The 19,175-nt window shown below is 41.2% G+C and overlaps 1 protein-coding gene across 1 annotated transcript in view; it reads left to right on the forward strand.

Annotated features, from left to right (window-relative positions):
* The window catches only part of LOC124999447, a 33,310-nt gene extending 14,194 nt beyond the window's left edge, over window positions 1-19,116 (forward strand). The window contains 13 exon segments of the mRNA XM_047574365.1: window positions 15-504; window positions 8,354-8,358; window positions 9,543-9,645; window positions 9,748-9,861; window positions 10,206-10,319; window positions 10,972-11,035; window positions 12,933-13,155; window positions 13,699-14,895; window positions 14,898-15,498; window positions 15,800-15,973; window positions 16,083-16,256; window positions 16,398-16,444; window positions 16,570-19,116. Of these exon segments, the coding sequence (XP_047430321.1) occupies window positions 15-504; window positions 8,354-8,358; window positions 9,543-9,645; window positions 9,748-9,861; window positions 10,206-10,319; window positions 10,972-11,035; window positions 12,933-13,155; window positions 13,699-14,895; window positions 14,898-15,498; window positions 15,800-15,973; window positions 16,083-16,256; window positions 16,398-16,444; window positions 16,570-17,063 (3,800 nt within the window). The 3' untranslated portion in view covers window positions 17,064-19,116.
* The last annotated feature ends 59 nt before the right edge of the window (window positions 19,117-19,175 follow it).

Consider the following 19,175-nt stretch of genomic DNA (forward strand, 5'->3'; position numbering starts at 1 on the left):
TGTACTATTTTCAGATATCCGTAAATTCACACTGGGCACAAGCAGAGAACACCAGCAGGTATCTGGCTCATTTCACACCCTTCCAGAGACCTTGTACCACTCTCACATTCTGTGTAGAGATGCAGTGTCTGATCGCTGTTACTGGGAGGTTGTGTGGAATGGAGAGGTCCTGATAGCAGTGACTTCAGAGGGAGAAACAATCAAAGGCAGCGAAAATGATGAAGATTCTTGGTTTGGGAGGAACAGTCAGTCCTGGAGTCTGCAGTGCTCTCACAGTGGTTACTCTGTCTGGCACAACAAGGAAATGACAGAGCTTCCATTCTATTCTACCTCTGCATCTAGCAGAGTAGCAGTAGATGTGAACTACTCTGCTGGAACCATCTCCTTCTACGAAGTTTTCAATGACAAACTGTTTCCTCTTCACACCTTCCACTCCACCTTCACTGAACCTCTCTACCCTGGATTTGCATTTGGACACAACTCCTATATGTCTTTTTGTGAGCTGTAGACAAATATTCACACTTCTCACTGCATTCAATCCCCTTTCCAACCTGTAGTCTTATAGTGTGTAACCTTATTAGAGAAAACTCCCTCCTAAATATCTGTTTGCTGGAGCCTATCCCAGCTGTCATCGGGCAAGATGCAGGGTACACCCTGGACAGGTCGCCAGTCCATCGCAGGGCTAACACAGAGACAAACAACCATTCACATTTACACCTAGGGTCAATTTAGAGTCACCAATCAGCCTAATGAGAATGTCTTTGGAGAAAACCCATGCAGACACAGGGAAAACATGCAAACTCCACCCATAAAGGCCTGAGCTAGACTCGAATCCACCACTGGGCTGCCCTCTAAATATCAACAATGACATAAAAAATGTTATCACAATTTCAAATGTAGAATGGGAGGTTGAGCCTTCAGTTACCAGTTGGGCTTCAGGAACCATCCCTTAGTTATCCAAAAGGCATTTAAATCTGTGCTCACTTGAGTAGGTGGGTAAAACCATCAGAAACTTGCTTGACATGTTGATGGCTGGATACTTATTTATTGTTAAGGTTTCCTGGCAGAACCAATCTCACCCCAGAACAAGTCTGCATGTTACTTGACCTGTGCCTAACCACCACCTTTGTCCAGTTTAATGGAGGATTCTACAGGCAAGAACACAGTGGTGTGATGGGGTCACCAGTGTCACTGATCATACCCAGTGTCACCGTTTCTGGCCAATCTACATGGAGCAGGTAGAGACAGGAAACCTTCAACACCTTCACAGGATCCACACCCACCCATTGGTTAAGGTATGTGAACGGCACGTGGGTTAAGATCAAGACAGAGGAGGTGGAATCTTTCACACAACACATTAATGCAATGGAAAGCAACATCAAGTTCACTCAGGAGGACATCAGTGGGGATAGTTTGACCTCCTTGGACTGTCCGGGGCACCTGGACCCAAGCCTCAACATACAAAAGTATATACGAAACCCAATCACACTGACTAGCATTTATTATTTATTTATTACTCCACTCTCATCACCATCGACATCGCTGTCAAAACTCACCACTTAGAGGTATGGATGGAGCACAATTTCCCCCAACTCAACAGCTCTGAACAGAAGCCATCTTGGTTGGCACAGTCGCAGGAGGATATTTTCCTGTCCTTCAGCCCAGAATCTTTGTACATTTTGGAAAGGGTAGTCCAGCTATACACAAATCACGCGCAATTTCTCATGTTTGAGTTATTTATTTTGCACATAGAGAATAGGTATTGATTCAGTGCTGAGACTTCAGTCTAACCACCTTAACGGTAGGAGAGGGACAAAAAGCCCTGATCTAAGCATACACAGTGGTTTTGCTCTAACTCGGCTGTCCGTAGACAAAAGGAGGAGCGACCTTTCATGTATCAGTAGTTTCTCATGTGTAGCCAAAGCCGGCTTTAACTTGTTTTTTAATGTGTGAAATATCAGAGTGTGATGTATCCTAATCTGTGAGCAAGCTTCAGCAAAGTGGAAAACAACTCCTTATATGGTGAGATAACAAGAGTTACATACTATCTGTTTTTTAGAGTGTCACACAACAGACTCAAGGCCATACTTAACCCCTTACTACGCAACAGCACCCCTCACCAGACCCAATCATAATCCATGACCAGCATCACCTTCTCTGGGTCCAGTATCCCTCTCTCATCAGCAATAAAAATAGAGCCCCAACTCAACTTTGAATTGCCCATTTCTCTCCCTCTCTGATGCTTAAAGGCTGATTGATGCCTTTGTCCTCCTCCAGACTGGACTACTGTAGTGCACTTCTTATCAGGATCCATAGCAAGAGTCTGCAGAGGCTCCAATACATCCAAAATCCCGGAGTGCACAAACATGAGTGCATATCCCCCATTCTCCACTCACTCCAGTGGCTTCCCATGTCCAGCAGGATTGAGATGGGTTTTTTTTTATTTTTAACCTGTAGCCTTTTGAGATCTTCACGACAGGTAAGTATCCAACTGTTGAATGGAAAATTAGTTGCACCATTTTCTGGTTCCTGCAGAAACTAGTCAAGCAAGTTTCTGATGGGTTTTACCCACAGAGTTTCCTATTTAAACCTCAACGTCCCACCAGTCTGTTAGAACTAAAAAAGCTATGGATGGCTAGGGAGCTTAGAGAAACATCTTCTCTAATCTCTACAAGTCCAGTTACCTCCTGGATATAAACCATGACCCGGATGACTGAGAACCTTCACAGACATCCCTTAGTTGTACTGCTTTAAGAAAAAAGCTGAACACCCCTCTCCATATTAAGTTTCAGGTTATGCTCAAGGTTTCTTTTCCTTGCCACCGTGACCTTATCATTTGCACTGGCAGTTTCAGTCTCTGGGTTCTGTAAAGTGTCTTCAGAGAATGTAAATTGTAACTTATGTTGTATAAATAAAATAAAATTGGAATGATGACCCTGAAGAATTCATCATAAGAAAAATATCAGTCTATATTAACTCTTTGTCTACATTTAAGATTTGTGTGAAATACAACATATGGGACTGGCCTCACTTGATACCTCCCTGACAGAACGACGAGACCAGAGGACCTTTTTTTTTGATGTGGAAGAGGAAAAGAGGCAAGTCAATTCTTATTATCAAGATCTCATGCTTGAGTACAAGCCCTGGCTCCTGCCAGATTTCTAGCCCCCTTTTCAGGGCACTCGCCTGACCAGGAGGGCCCTGACTGGGAGGCATGGCCCTCTTGGCCGTCACGGAGGCAGCTTTGGACGGATCAGTCTGCCTACCACCCGAATGCCCCTCCAACCCCTGTCTCCGCTGCAAGGGAGATCACCGCTCCAGTGGCAGGGTCAAAACAGTTTACATTAAATGAGCTAGCTAACCAGAGTTCTTTCTGGATGAAATAGTCTGAACTTCTCTATGAATTTTAGTTCTATGAACTTTTTACTTTTTAACTTTACTATGCATTTCTCACAGGGCTATTTTAAACCAGTATATAAATATCAAACCTATGAACTTGAATATACATGTTATGAATTTTTTTTTGACAGGGGTACACTTTCACAAGAGCTTTATTTTTGAAAACCTCATAAACACATCCTTAGATATAATGTCCAATGGAATTTCCTGGTACATCTGCGGCTCTCTCCCCACCTGTTTCTTGATGGACACGGAGCTCTGCTGTGACACTATGTTCCGTGCACTGTGGCATTCTTCAATATGTTGCACTGACATCTTCCCCTTGGACGCTATGGTGAACAGAGTTGCCTGGCTAACGTTTGCAATTTCAAGTCATTTGTCTATGAAAAAATACATGGGCTAAGGTAAGGGTTAGGCCTAGCACTCTGCTTAGCCAGCTCCTTAAGCTCAGCTAGATATGTCTTGGTAACATTGCCGCCAATCTCGGTAGTGTCTTTACTTCATAGGTAATGGGGGGATCACCACGTACTGTGTACATATATGGCAAGTGAGTACTGAACGATCAGGTTTTGGTAGAGTTTGTCTGATAAATCATCAACGACAAGGAATCTCTCAATTTTGCAATACTTTTTTAGATAGTCAATTACCTGTTCATCTTGATCAGGTACCTGTGTTAGCCCACTAACAATAACTGCGTTTGGGATTTTAACACCAAACCTTGGTACAAAGTCCATATTGGACATGATCTCAGTATCGATATTCAAATTAACTGGCTCTCCTGGCTGGCTCGCCAATTCTGTTACCCTTGTTATGGAATATTTAACGGAGCACAGGTAAGTAATACTCAATTGTAATAACTGGACCAGTAACAGAAAGTTTTTTTTAAGAGCCAGTATCATGAATATCAGTAATGACATAGACAACAGTGGGTTTATATTTCTGTGGCTACTTATCATTGCAAGCCAACAAACCAGTTGTAAACTGAGGAATCCTGCACACATGTCAGGTTCACAACTCAGTGTTCAGTTTGGCTCCCCACCCAGCTCACACTGGGAAACTCTGGGTCTGGGGAAAAGCACCACCTACTCCAGTAGGTGGTGGGACATGGCTGCATCCCAGATGAGATCCACATGTCTCATTACATTCGTACTGTCTGCATAAATCATGTTCATTTTCTAATCTTGCATGAATTATCACCAATTAACAATAATATTCTGCATTAATTAGTTCAAATTATGGTCTCAAAAAGGGGTTAGTTGTACAAAAAAATATATCTTTAGTTCAAGTGTTCATTTGTAGTGGTGTAACTATAAATACATTCAAAGTGCTTCTTATAATCAAGTTCAAATGCACAATTAACATTAATAACCATTTACAAGAACTCAAATTATGTGGTTGTACTTGACAAAAATAAAATAAAATACTATGGAGTACCCCTTTAATTTGGTCAAAATCACATTAAATGCAGTAACCATTCATAGTAACGAGAGGTATTAAGGCTTAATGTGCATAATCATCTCCCCTTGCATCGGTAACAGTGACAGAATGTGCTAAATATTAACTTCTTTAATTACCATGAACATAAAATAACATAGATTCAATTCCAAATAATCATGCCAGCTGAGTAGCTAGGTCCCAAGCTAACACGCCATTAGCACAATCACACTCAGTCTCAGATAGTGCACTATTAGCACCAATTAGCGATGGCGTAAAAAATGGGTATGCTCTATATGTGGTGAATTGGGGCGCTGCACTAGAGGGGGCGCTAAGGGGGGCGGGGGATTATTTCGAGTAGGCATTTTCTTTATTTAAGAGCTTTTGTGCATGTGTAAATGATATGATCAAAAACAGAGGCACGTTGGTCTTAAATGGTCCTAAAGTGTAGAGCTGAGTGACTAAATGATCTGAAACCCATGATGGGCAGTCCGGCAGGAGATGCAATAAGTTGGTGGCTGAGGATGATCTGAGAGTATGTGAGGCTGTGTATAATTGGAGAAGTTCAGATAACTATGATGGAGGTTGGTTGTGAAGGGCCTTGAATGTAAGTAGCAGGATCTTGTATTCGTTGTGGGGTTTTATTGGAAGTCAGTGGAACTGCTGAGGAACTGACCTGATGTGATCCATGGAGGGAGTTCAGGTGATGATGCAGCCTGCAGCATTTTGGAACACTTGATTTTGTTTTTGGAAGCACTTGGACAGTAAACCAAAAAGAAGAGAGTTACAGTAGTGGGGGAGTAAGGTGACAATGGCGTGGACAAGGATGGAGGTGGTGTTCTGTACTTAGGCTGGGCAAAGTGGAAATATGCGGACTGAATGATGATGTTGATGTGAGTTTCCAGAGAGCTGTCAAGGATAACATCCAGTCTTTTAACCTGGGGAGAGGGAAGTACAGTTGAGCTATCAATGTTTAATGAGAAAAACTTTGGCTAGAGTGAACTTAGAACCGACGAGGAGGACCTCTGTTGGGGGCAGCAGTAGGCAACAGGTAGAGCGGTCAACAATAATAACCGAAAGGCTGGCGGTTCAATTCCTGATCTGTCCATTGGGAGGACTGTGTAATGTTGATTACAAAGAAGATAAAGAAAGGAGGGAAGCTTTTACCAGATGGGTTGCAAGAGGATTTAACTGACAGGTTGATGGTTTGGACTTATGAACAATCTGAGAAACTTCAGCAGCAGTGGGGAGATAAAAATTAGATAACAACTGCCATTGGTAATTAGTGTCAATTTAAGAAAGTCGTGGAATAATTTCAGTGAGTAGTTGAGTAGAGGTGAACTGGTAGAGTATTTGGTGGACGTGAAATCCTGTTGACCGTGGAGAGAAGGAATCTTTTTTTCCTTTCACCTGACTTTATTCTGTCTTTTTTTTAAAAAAAAATTACATTGAGTTGAAGGGAATATTCCTGATGAAATCCAGGTCAATCTTTAGATCTTTGATTAACTTGCACAATTGAAAACTGTTCTGTACTCTATAAAAGGTGCAAATTATCAGTTAAGTACTCCTTTCAATTGTAAATGATTTTGTAATGTACCTGTCCATTTTACACTTTTATCTTATGTATTTGGATGTTAACCGTGTGTTCTGTATATTGTATAACACTGGAAGAATTCCAGAATAGTTTTAGATAATGCATAATACACTACATTGCCAGTGTTCCAATCACTTCCATGGCCACAGGTATATACAATTCAGCACCTAGACATGCATACTGCTTCTAAAAACCTACTCTGCTTAGCGATGCTGCTAAATATTCCACAGTCAACTGTCAGTGGTTTTATGACAAAGTGGAAGGGAATGGGAACAACATCAACTCAGCCACAAATTGGTAGGCTACGTAAAATCACAGATAGGTATCAGCAGATGCTGAGGTGTATGGTGTGCAGAGGTCCCCAACTTTCTGCAAAGTCAGTGGCGCCAGACCTCCATGCTTAATGTGACCTTCAGATTAGATCAAGAACAATGCTTCATGGAATGGGTTTTCATGGCCGAGCAGCTGCATCCAAGCATCAGTGTGTAATGCAAAGCTAATGCAAATCTAGCAATCTAATAGACCAGTCTGGGTTTGGCGGTTGCCAGCAGAACGGTACTTGTCCTACTGCATTGGGCCAAGTGTGAAGGTTGATGGAGGGCGGCTTGAATTTGGAGAGGAAGAACTTGACCGGCCTTCACAGAGTCCTTACTTTCAGTCTGATTTTAATTTTAAAAATGATTGTCTAAAGAGGTGAAAAACTCCCTTCCACATACATATGAGTACAAGCCATTTAAAACACTCCCAGAGGGGCCAATCTATTCACTTAATCTTTTACACAGTATTCTGTATAATATCCATGATGTTAGCAACAAAAGGCGTCAACAGGGTTATCAACATATTGTCTTGTTTATAGAGAAAACTCTGTTCATATGTCTTTCTTATTATGACCATATGATGATAAATGGTTCCTGGCTCCGTCTCCACTCCAACTGCACCACCTACTGGATGGTTGATTTAATAGCCTTCTTATAAAGGGTATATAGAGGCAGGTATTCTGTGAATTCAGTTGATTATTTTACAGGGCCACACATGCACTGACAAGCCTGCAGTCTCCGGTATCGTGTTTTGCCTGAGGAGAGAATTACCTATTAAAGAATGAATGGTATGCTTATTTAATCCTATCCCATTTTTGTACCACCTTTTGAACCTGAAAGATTTCAGTCGAACACACCCTCTCATTCATTTCACAACACAGCGCGTCTAAACTCCTCATGAAGTTTCTGGTTTAGCTTCAAACAACTGAGAGAGATGTTGATTCTACTAGGTTTTCATTGTGGAGGCTGTGGCTCTTTTCAGATGCAGTGAGGACTAGTTGGCATCAGGTGGACAGTAGAGTTGTATGTGTTATAGTAAACTAAAGAACACCATAGAAGTTGAACATGATCCAGAATCAAAGCAACTAAAAGATGATGAAGGAAGAACAGAGTGTTTGAAGTTTTACCAGAAACATTTTTGATGTCACTCCCTTATTGTCTCCATAGAGTTACATTTGTATGTCTTTCTGGTGCTAATTGCTTTGTTTGTAGAGAATTTTAGACAATACTCACTACACTCTGAGGTAGATGAGAATGCACACAAAGCATCTTTGATTTGTTTTCCTGTTTTATGATGTTGAACCAGAGTTCAGTGCAGTTGGATGTTATTTCCCTAAAGTAACATAAATACACTTCATTCGTTTCATCTTTTGTGATTCTACTTCACCCATTCCTTCCATTTAACTATTGTTTTGTATCTGTGTCTGGGGGTGGTACCTTATTCTTCTCTGTCAGGTTTAACCTGTTTCTGAGCAGGTATGTTTTTTTATGATGTTGTTAAGATGTTCCCGGCTCACATACTGTTCATAAGTAAGCAACTATCGTGACGCTCAAACCTCAAGATTAAACCTGAAGTGATTTATGTCTAAACTCTAAATCCACCTTCTAGTGCAGGTAAGATTTAAACTTTTACTTGTTAGGACTCAGAACATCACCACGGTTGTGAAGCTGTTATAAATATCTTGCCAAACTATTTATTTGTTTACATTCACTTCTGTCCTCACTTAATGTTAAATGTAAAAGTTGTGTCTTTTCCGATAATTCTAAGATGGTTTGTATCTTATCTGAGTGTGAGTGTATGTCCATGTTTCTCTGGAACCTGTCAGAGCATATCCAGGTCTGTGGGTCACAGGTGAAATGATAAAACCTGATGCTTCTGCAGTGTAAATAAGAATAAATAAGAATGCGGTTTTGTTGAAAGTTGTAATAGTAGCCCCCCCCCCCCCCCCTTTTTTTTTTGTGCACTGCGCCAGTGTTTCATTTGTGGTATTCTGGGCAGGTTGCCAAGTTAAATTTTCTCTCTTTTTTCTCTGTCTTTGAAACGATTTATAGCAATTTACAAAAAGTAGACAAAGTTATAATCTAGCAATTACACACTTTATTTACGTATGACTTATAAAGACATAATAAATCCATGTCACATTTAATTTATTACAAAAACTACAGCGAAAGGAGTGATTCGTACCAGTTAGTAAGAAGATATAATATAAACAGAGGTATGATTTGATCAAGGAAGCAGAGAGAAAATGATGCAGGTCCTGGTTCATTTATATCTGATGAAACCATGTGTCTGTAATAAGAGCTTAGCTCCACCCTCAGTTACCTGAAAGGAGGGAAGAGGCACACAAACACAAAGGCAAGAAAACACTGAAGCGTAACAAATATGTGCAGTATGTTAGGGTTGTATTCACTTGTATAAAACTGATCAACATGTTTATTTTACCCAGTATGCACAACATCACACCATGCATTTAAAAAGAGGGGATTTTTTAAATGATTTGAAAGAGTAAAAAAAGACATAAGTGGTGAATAATATCTGACTACAAACTGAATAGATTTTCTCTGTCCTGTGTCTCTGTACCTTTGTTTAGCTTGATGATGTGAGACATACTCAGTTCTTTTTGAACACAAATCTGTGAGACTTCATTTTGTTCTCATTAAATAACTTCATTAGATCCAGTGTTCTGCTTAGTCTGATTGTTACAAACCTCACTGATGTTTGGGTTGAGATCCTCTAGAATCAGGTGATGAGTTTGGCCATCCATTAGTATAGAATGAATTGTTGTGTTTGTGTTAAGGTGTCGGCTCTGTTATGGATCAGAGTGAGGACAGAGAGGAGGGACTCTCTGCCTCTAAATCAGATCCATGTGAGGAATATGACGACCAAACCAGAGCTCACAGGTGAGATCCGGATCCTAATCCACAACTGTTCTTCATGTCAGAGTTCAGAGTCTCTTTAGTCTCATCAGGAAAAGTCAAACATCTGGATGTGTTGTTTTGAAGGCCAGAGAAACAGGAAAGGATGGACTCTCCTACACCCAGCTGTGCGTCCATGAAGAGTGAGACGTCCATGCGTGTCCCTATTGAATTTAAAGGACAATATTCTTTTGAAACCAAGTAAGTCTAAGTGCATAAACTTTTTATTTCTTTGTTTTCTGTCTTCTCCTACATCTGGTTCATTATCTTCAGGGAACCTCTTCAAATATGGGACAAACATTCAGTTGGATGAAAGGATGAAGTGACTAGAATTTGATAATTAAAGGTCACTGTGACCTCAGTAACACATGGTTGGCCATAACTCGACAGAATTTACACAAACATCATATAAGATAATATGATGAAATGTATCCAAGCTCACAGGTGAGATCTGTGATCTAATCCACAACTGTTCTTCAAGTCAGAGTTTAGAGTCTCTCTAGTCTCTCAGGAAAAGTCAAACATCTGTATGTGTTGTGTTGAAGGCCAGAGAAGAAGAAGAAGACGGATTCTCCTACACCCAGCTATCTGTCCATGAAGAGTGATACATCCATGCGTGACCCTATTGAATTTAGAGAACGATGTTCTTCTGAAACCAAGTAAGTCTAAAGGCATCAACTTCTTTTTTTGTTTGTTTGTTTTCTGTCTTCTCCAACATCTAGTTCATTATCTTCAAGGAATCTCTTCAAATATGGGACAAACATTCAGCCGGATGAAAGGATGAAGTGACTAGAATTTGATGGTCACTGTGACCTCATTAACACGATTGGCCATAACTCGACCAAATTTACACAAAAATCAAATAGGACAATATGATCAAATATATCCAAGCAGGTGTTGTGTTGAAGGCAAGAGAAAGGCGAGAAGGTCTGGGTTCAAGGCCAGCTTGGGTGGAGTTTGCATGGTCTCCATGTGTCTGCATGGGTTTACTCTGGGTACTTCAGTTTCCTCCCACCTCAAAGAAATGCTCATTAGGTTGATTGGTGACTATAAATTGACCCTAGATGTGAGTGTGAGTGTGAGCGGTTGTTTGTCTATGTATTGACCCTGCGATAGACTGGCGACCTGTCCAGGGTGTACCCGGCCTCTCGCCCGATGACAGCTGAGGTAGGCTCCAGCACCCCTATGACCCTAAGATAAGCGTCAGTAGAAGATGAGATGAGATGTACCAGCATTTACCAGGACATAGCCTGTCACATTTGCTTTAACTGCCATTATGTACTGATGTTATGCATTATATTTCATCCACAGAGTTCAGGAGTTTTCAGAGAATTCCAAACTAGAGCAGCCAACAAACCTGGACTCTATATTTACGGTGTGTATATACAAACCCAGCTTTTACATAAAAAGCTACAAACTTAATGCTTAATGAATAGTAATTATAACTAATAATAATATAAAATATAATGTTTTAATACTTTATAGAAAATCCTTTGCAAGATAAGATAAGATGAAAAGTAGCATGATTAAAGAGGTGTCTGCCATCCATCCATCCATCCATCCATCCATCCATCCATCCATCCATCCATCCATCCATCCACACACCCAGGTCAGGTCATGCTAAGGCTAAGGCAGGCTAAGTAAGGGTTTTGAGATGTTTCTTTCTCCAGCAACCTATTCCAGTTTTTCCTTGGGTGGTTGTGAGGTATCCACTAGATGGGATATATAATCCCTCCAGTCAGTTTAGGGTCTACCCCGGCTGGGCATGCCCGGTAAACCTCCAAAGGAAGGCATCCGAGATGCTCACCAATCCACCTCAGGTGGCCCCTCAGTGGTTTTACTCCAAGCTTCTTCTAGACTTGTGAGCCCCTCACCCTATCTCTAAGGCCAAGCCAAGTCACACTTCAAAGGAACCTAACGTCTGCCGTTCAAGGACATGGAGTCAGGGTTCTGAGGGATTACCAGATCCTCCAAGCACTCTTTCCACTGCCCAACAACGTCACCAGTCCTGGCTAACAGTTTCCCCCGAGACTAAGCACAGCTTGAACTACTTCAACTGAAAGTCCTTCTCCATCACTTGTCACCGTCTAGCCTTACAGTACCTGCCCACCGCTTCCAGAGACCCCTGGGCAGACCAGGCCTGTGAGGCCTCCTTCTTCAGCTTGACATCTTTCCTCACCACTGGTGTCCACTAGTGGGTTGGAAGGTTGCTGCCACAACAGGCACAGTTGCTCTTCTGACCATAACTCCCACAAACTGATTTGAACAGGGCCCACTTGGAATCAGTGTCCCTAACCTCCCCAGGATCATGAGAAGCTCTTCCAGAGGTGGTAGTTGAAGATCTCACAACACTCATCAGTCTGACTGCCACTGCAGGATATGTGTGGATTAACAACATGGTGTAGTGGTTAACACTGTTAACCTGTTGATAAAATTAACCTGTTAACTGTTGACAAAGATTCTGGCTTTGCACACACTGGTGGCCAGGGCCTTTCAGTGTGGCGTTTGCATGTTCTCCCTCTGTCTCCCTGAGTGTTAGGAGACCTGTCCAGGCTGTACATTGCCTTTCGCCTAATGACAACTAGGATAGGCTCCAGCTCCAATAAACTCTAATGCTAGTTTGAGCCATATGCCTACACTATCCCCATGACTCCATTGTTTTACAGATGATGTTAAATGATTTAACCCATGAGTCATTCCAGTCTATTTCCATACTTTGAGTTTCCTGTTATTCTAACACAAGTTGAGTTGAATTTCATCAAACAAGCTGTTCAAGAAATGCTCAGTTCTTTCTTTCTTTCTTTCTTTCTTTCTTTCTTTCTTTCTTTCTTTCTTTCTTTCTTTCTTTCTTTCTTTCTTTCTTTCTTTCTTTCCTTCTTTCTAGATGTTGTTTGGTGATGTCTAATCTAGTAATTCCATTACTAGGGTTCATGAATGCTTTGTGCTTTATTATGATCTGGCTTCATTTGGTCTTGTGAAGCCTTCTATTTATGGTAGACTGAGATAATGACCTTGATCATATACATTTTATTTTTGTTCAGTTCCTACACATTCCAGCAAAGTTGGATGTGAATACCTTCAAATTTGTTTTTTCACATAAGCCCGTATTCGGTTTATAACCATAACTGGTTTATGTTCTGGTAAAGCAAACAAGCAAAACAAAAGCAAAAAAAATCAAAAACAAAAAAATAAATGAAAAATGAAACTGTTATGGAGAGTAATGCAGTTTTTACTGTTTTATCTGCAAATAAACAATTTATATGTTGTTGCAGATTCTTAAAGAGAACATTGTCAGTTTTGTGACGGAGGAGTTGAAGAATTTCCAGCATCTTCTGAGTCTAGATCTGGAAACATTAAAGAGCCAGAAAAAAACTGATGAGATGAATGGTGAAGAGAAAGTGCAGAAGAGCAAAATCAGAGAGGCTTTGTTGAACATCACTCTGCACTACATGAGGAAAATAAAGCAAGAGGAACTGGCTGATTCTCTGCAAAGCAGTAAGAGGCATTAACAGCTGTGACTGTTTCATTTTAGTATCCTGAAATTATCCTGTATGTAACCCACTCATAGACAAGTACACCTCGCTCTTGGTTTGTTAGGAGCCAACAGTGCAATAGAACAAGTGTAAGGACAAATATTTGGACAACAATACATAAAACTCTTCCTTTTACTCCAAGACATGGCTTCTCCCAAACCTGGTGACTGTTTTCTGCATCTCAAATGACCTTCTGTTCATATCACTAGAGAATGGGGGAAATTGACAAAAGAAAAGATTCAAAGAAATCATTTTGGTATAACAAAATAAAAGCATCAAAATAAAAGCATCAACTTAAGAAAATCTAATTCAGTTGTTTGTAATGTTAGCACATTATTTACTATTATTATTTTGTTTAATGTTTTTTAGCTTGGCTATGTGTACTTATGTGTATCAGACTTGACCACAACACAGGGCTAAACTGCAGCAGTCACACTTAAATATTGTGTAAGATTTGCTGTTTATTTAGTCCTTCATCGATAACAAATGTTATTTATTTGTTCAGGAACTTCTTCTGGACTGTGCCAGTGTAAACTCAAATCAAATCTAAAGAAAAGGTTCCAGTGTGTGTTTGAGGGGATTGCTAAAGCAGGAAACTCATCCTTTCTGAATGAGATCTACACAGAACTCTACATCACAGAGGGAGAATCATCAGAGGTCAATGATGAACATGAGGTCATACAGATTGAAGCAGCTTCCAGGAAGAAAGATGAACTGGAAAAGAGAATCAAATGTGAAAACATCTTTAAACCATCAGCTCACAGAGATGAACCAATCAGAACAGTGATGACAAAGGGAGTGGCTGGCATTGGGAAAACAGTCTTAACACAGAAGTTCACTCTGGACTGGGCTGAAGACAAAGCCAACCAGGACATCCTCTTCACTTTTCCATTCACTTTCAGAGAGTTGAATGTGGTGAAAAAGAAAAAGTTCAGCTTGGTGGAACTTGTTCATCACTTCTTCACTGAAACCAAAGAAGCAGGAATCTGCAGCTTTGAAGAGTTCCAGGTTGTGTTCATCTTTGACGGTTTGGATGAGTGTCGACTTCCTCTGGACTTCCACAAGACTGAGATCCTGACTGATGTCACAGAATCCACCTCAGTGGATGTGCTGCTGATAAACCTCATCAGGGGGAAACTGCTTCCATCTGCTCGCCTCTGGATAACCACACGACCTGCAGCAGCCAATCAGATCCCTCCTGAGTGTGTTGACATGGTGACAGAGGTCAGAGGGTTCACTGACCCCCAGAAGGAGGAGTACTTCAGGAAGAGGTTCAGAGGTGAGGAGCAGGCCAGCAGGATCATCTCCCACATCAAGTCATCACGAAGCCTCCACATCATGTGTCACATCCCAGTCTTCTGCTGGATCACTGCTACAGTTCTGGAGGATGTGTTGGAAACCAGAGAGGGAGGAGAGCTGCCCAAGACCCTGACTGAGATGTACATCCACTTCCTGGTGGTTCAGACCAAAGTGAAGAAGGTCAAGTATGAAGGAGAATCTGAAACAGATCCACACTGGAGTCCAGAGAGCAGGAAGATGATTGAGTCTCTGGGAAAACTGGCTTTTGATCAGCTGCAGAAAGGAAACCTGATCTTCTATGAATCAGACCTGACAGAGTATAGCATCGATACCACAGCGGCCTCAGTATACTCAGGAGTGTTCACACAGATCTTTAAAGAGGAGAGAGGACTGTACCAGGACAAGATTTCTGCTTCGTCCATCTGAGTGTTCAAGAGTTTCTGGCTGCTCTCTATGTTCATTTGACATTCATTCATCACGGTGTCCCTCTGATTGAAGAATCACAAAAATCGTCCCTCTGGAATCGATTGTTTGACAAACCCAGTTTAGATCTTCTGCACCAACGTGCTGTGGACGAGGCCTTACAGAGTCCAAATGGACACCTGGATCTGTTCCTGCGCTTCCTCCTGGGTCTTTCAGTCCGAACCAGTCAGAGTCTTCTACGTGGCCTGGTGAAAGAGAGGGGAAACAGACGGAATACCAACAGAAAAACAGTGAATTACATCAAGAAGAAGATCAGTGAGGATCTCTCTCCAGAGAGACGCCTTAATCTTTTCTATTGTCTGAATGAACTGAAGGACGAATCACTAACAGAGGAGATCCAACAGTACCTGAGTTCAAGAAGACTCTCAGAAAAGAAGCTCTCTCCTGCTCAGTGGTCAGCTCTGATCTTTACGTTACTGTCATCAGAGGAAGATCTGGATGTGTTCAACTTGAAGAAATTTTCTGCTTCACACAATGCTCTGCTCAGGATGCTGCCAGTCATTAAAGCTTCCAGAAGAGCTCTGTGAGTGAAACACCCATACAGTATATCAGTACCATAGATGATGTTTACCTTTATATAGAAAGCACTCTGAATCACACAATTACAAAATGTTTAACAATACAAGTATTGTTGACTGTATTCATTTAAGTGCTTCATGCATCATAAGTGCATCATTCATAATCATTGAGTTGCAGCATCAACATGAGACAAGAGATTGAAAGTTGTTTAGAAGTTGTATAAAAAATTAACAAGACTTTACAGATTTCTTTTCTGTGGAACAATGTGTAAAAAATGTTATGTCCTCTTACTTTCTTCTTTTCAGGTTGAGTGATTGTAACCTGTCAATGAAAAGCTGTGAAGCTCTGGCCTCAGTTCTCAGCTGCCAGTCCTCTTGTCTGAGAGAGTTGGACCTGAGTGGTAACGACCTGAAGGATTCAGGAGTGAAGCTTCTTTCTGATGGACTGAAGAGTCCACACTGTCTACTGGAAACTCTCAGGTCAGGAGTCAGTAGTTTATCTGTTTAAATACTGATTTAATCATGCTTTGTTCAGTGTTTAAAGTTATGCACACATACATTCTGTGGCTTACTCTTTATGTCTGTGTAGTTTGTCAGGTTGTCAGGTCACAAATGAGGGCTGTTCTTTTCTGGCCTTGGCTCTGACCTCTAACCCCTCCCATCTGAGAGAACTGGACCTGAGCTGCAATCATCTAGGAGACTCAGGAGTGAAGCTGCTGTCTGATATAAAAGAGAATCCAGACTGGAGACTGGACAAACTCAAGTATGGACCCGCAACATTTCTTCATTTTCATCTGTGATAGAATTCATATTGCATACCAAATGCTTCTCAGGGAATGTTTATAGATGAACTTCTTTCACAATTAATAAGGTCACCTTTTGGTCTGGCTGCTTCATTCTCCAGGGTGGACCATGGTGGAGAGCGGAGAATGAACCCTGGTCCGAGAAAGTGTAAGTGTGTGTTTGATTCACTAGAATAATTAAGTCCTTGTACTAATTTAAATGAACAAGAATATTAACCATTCAGTTTTTGACATGGAAATAAACATAATAACAAATAAATCTTGTATTTTCAGATGCCTGTAAACTCACACTGGGCTCAAACACAGAACACCGGCAGGTATCTGACCCATTTTACATCCTTCCAGAGACCTTGTACCACTCTCACATTCTGTGTAGAGATGCAGTGACCGATCGCTGTTACTGGGAGGTTGTGTGTAATGGAGAGGTCCTCGTAGCAGTGACTTCAGAGGGAGAAACAATGAAAGGCAGCGGAAATGATGAAGACTCTTGGTTTGGGAGGAACAGTCAGTCCTGGAGTCTGCAGTGCTCTGGGAGTGGTTACTCTGTCTGGCACAACAAGGAAATGATAGAGCTTCCATTCTATTCTTCCTCTGTATCTAGCAGAGTAGGAGTGTATGTGAACTACTCTGGTGGAACCATCTCCTTCTACGAAGTTTTCAATGACAAACTGTTTCCGCTTCACACCTTCTACTCCACCTTCACTGAACCTCTCTACCCTGGATTTGCATTTGGACACAACTCCTATATGTCTTTTTGTGATTTGTAGACAAATATTCACGATGCTCACTGCATTCAATCTCCTTTTGAACCTGCAGTCTTATATTGTATAACCTTATTAGAGAAAATGCCCTTGTAAAAATTGGTTTGCGGGGCCTATCCCAGCTGTCATCAGGCAAGAGGCAGGGTACACTCTGAACAGGTCTCCAGTCTATCGCAGGGCTAACACAGAGACAAACAACCATTCACACTCATACCTAGGGTCAATTTAGAGTCACCAATCAGCCTAATGAGCATGTCTTTGGAGGAGGGAGGAAACTGGAGTACCCAGAGTAAACCCATGCAGACACATGGACACCATGCAAACTTCACCCAAGCTGGCCTTGAATCCAGACCTTCTCGCCTTTCTCTGGCCTTCAGCACAACACATACAGATGTCATCTGTGAACTTGGATACATTTCATAATATTATCCTATTTGTTTTTTTTTTTTTTTTGTTTTGTTTTTTTTGTGTAAATCCAGTCGACTTATGGCCAACCATGTGTTACTGAGGTCACAGTGACCTTTACCCATCAAATTCTAGCCAGAACGGCCCGAGCTGGAGTCAAACACACCACTGTGCTGCCCCCTAAAAATCAACAATAACATAAAAAATGTCATCGCAACTTCAAATGTAGAATGGGAGGTCAAGGCTTCAGCTATCAGTTGGGGTTCAGGAACCATTGATTAGTTATCCAAAAGGAATTTAAATCTGTGCTCATCTGAGTAGTTTCTTCAGTTCTAAGGGACTAAAAGTTCAGGTTTCAATAGGAGACTGTGGGTAAAACCATCAGAAACTTGCTTGTCATCTTGACGGTTGGATATGGTTGGATTGTTAAGGTTTCCTGGCAGAACCAACCTCAAGTCTGCGTGTTACTCGACCTGTGTCTGACCACCATCTTTTTCCAGTTTAATGGAGGATTCTAGAGGCAAGAACACTGCTGTGCAATGGGGTCAAAGATCATGGCTAATCTACATGGAGCAGGTAGAGACAAGAGCCCTGAACTAGTTCACAGGATCCACACCCACCCACTGGTTCAGGTATGTGGGCGGCACGTTGATCAAGATCAAGACAAAGGAGGTGGAATCTTTCACACAACACATTAATGCAGAGAAGAGCAACATCAAGTTCACCCAGGACATCAGCGGGGATAGTTTGACCTTCTTGGACTCTTTGGTGCACCTCAACCCAAGCCTCAACATTCAAAAGTATATATGAAACCCACTCACACAGACCAGCATTTATTATTTGATTCCCTCCACCCCGTGGAACACAAGCTAGGAGTCGGACAGACTACATCTCCCTGTGTCACTGTTGGTGGGAGTTAGTTGCACTACTTTCTGGTTCTGAAACAAGTCAAGCAAGATTCTGATGGTTTTACCCACAGAGTTTTCTATTTAAACCTCAACTTCCCACCAGTCTCTTAGAACTGAAAAAGCTACTTGGATGAAACATGTTCTCTAATCTCTACAAGTCCAGTTACCTCTTGGATATAAATCATGACCTGGACAACTGAGAACCTTCACACACATCCCTTAGTTATGCTGCTTTAGGCCTAGACTTCCCGTGATGCAATAAAAAAGCTGAACACACGCATGTGTGTTCTACTACTGTATAGATGTTATTAACTGCATGTTCCTCTCTTCTCTCTTTTCCTCTTTCCCTACTTGGCCGGCCTCCAGCAGATGGTTTCCTCCATATTAATTTAAGATCTGCTCGAGTTTTTTTTTTTTTTTTTTTTTTTTTTTGTAGTTGTTGTTGTTGTTGTTTTTTTTTTTTTTTTTTAAATCCCTGGCCACCGTCTCCTTATCATTTGCACTGGGAGTTTCAGTCTCTGGGTTCTGTAAAGTGTCTTGAGACAATGTGAATATGAATTGATGTTGTATAAATAAAATTGAAATGATGAACTGTTGACCCTGAAGAAGGAATTCATCACAATAAAAATATCAGTGTATATTAACTCAGTAACTGAAATTAACTTGTAAACACAAATATTTAATATTCTATGTATGTACAGATATGTAATATCACTTTCCTGAATAGATAAATTGTGTAAAAATTTGCTGTGAGGTTTTGAGTGTTTTTATGCACAAATACTTTTAAGCAACTTTACATTTTTAC

This window comes from Mugil cephalus, chromosome 21 (genome assembly GCF_022458985.1).
Source record: "Mugil cephalus isolate CIBA_MC_2020 chromosome 21, CIBA_Mcephalus_1.1, whole genome shotgun sequence".
NCBI lineage: Eukaryota > Metazoa > Chordata > Actinopteri > Mugiliformes > Mugilidae > Mugil > Mugil cephalus.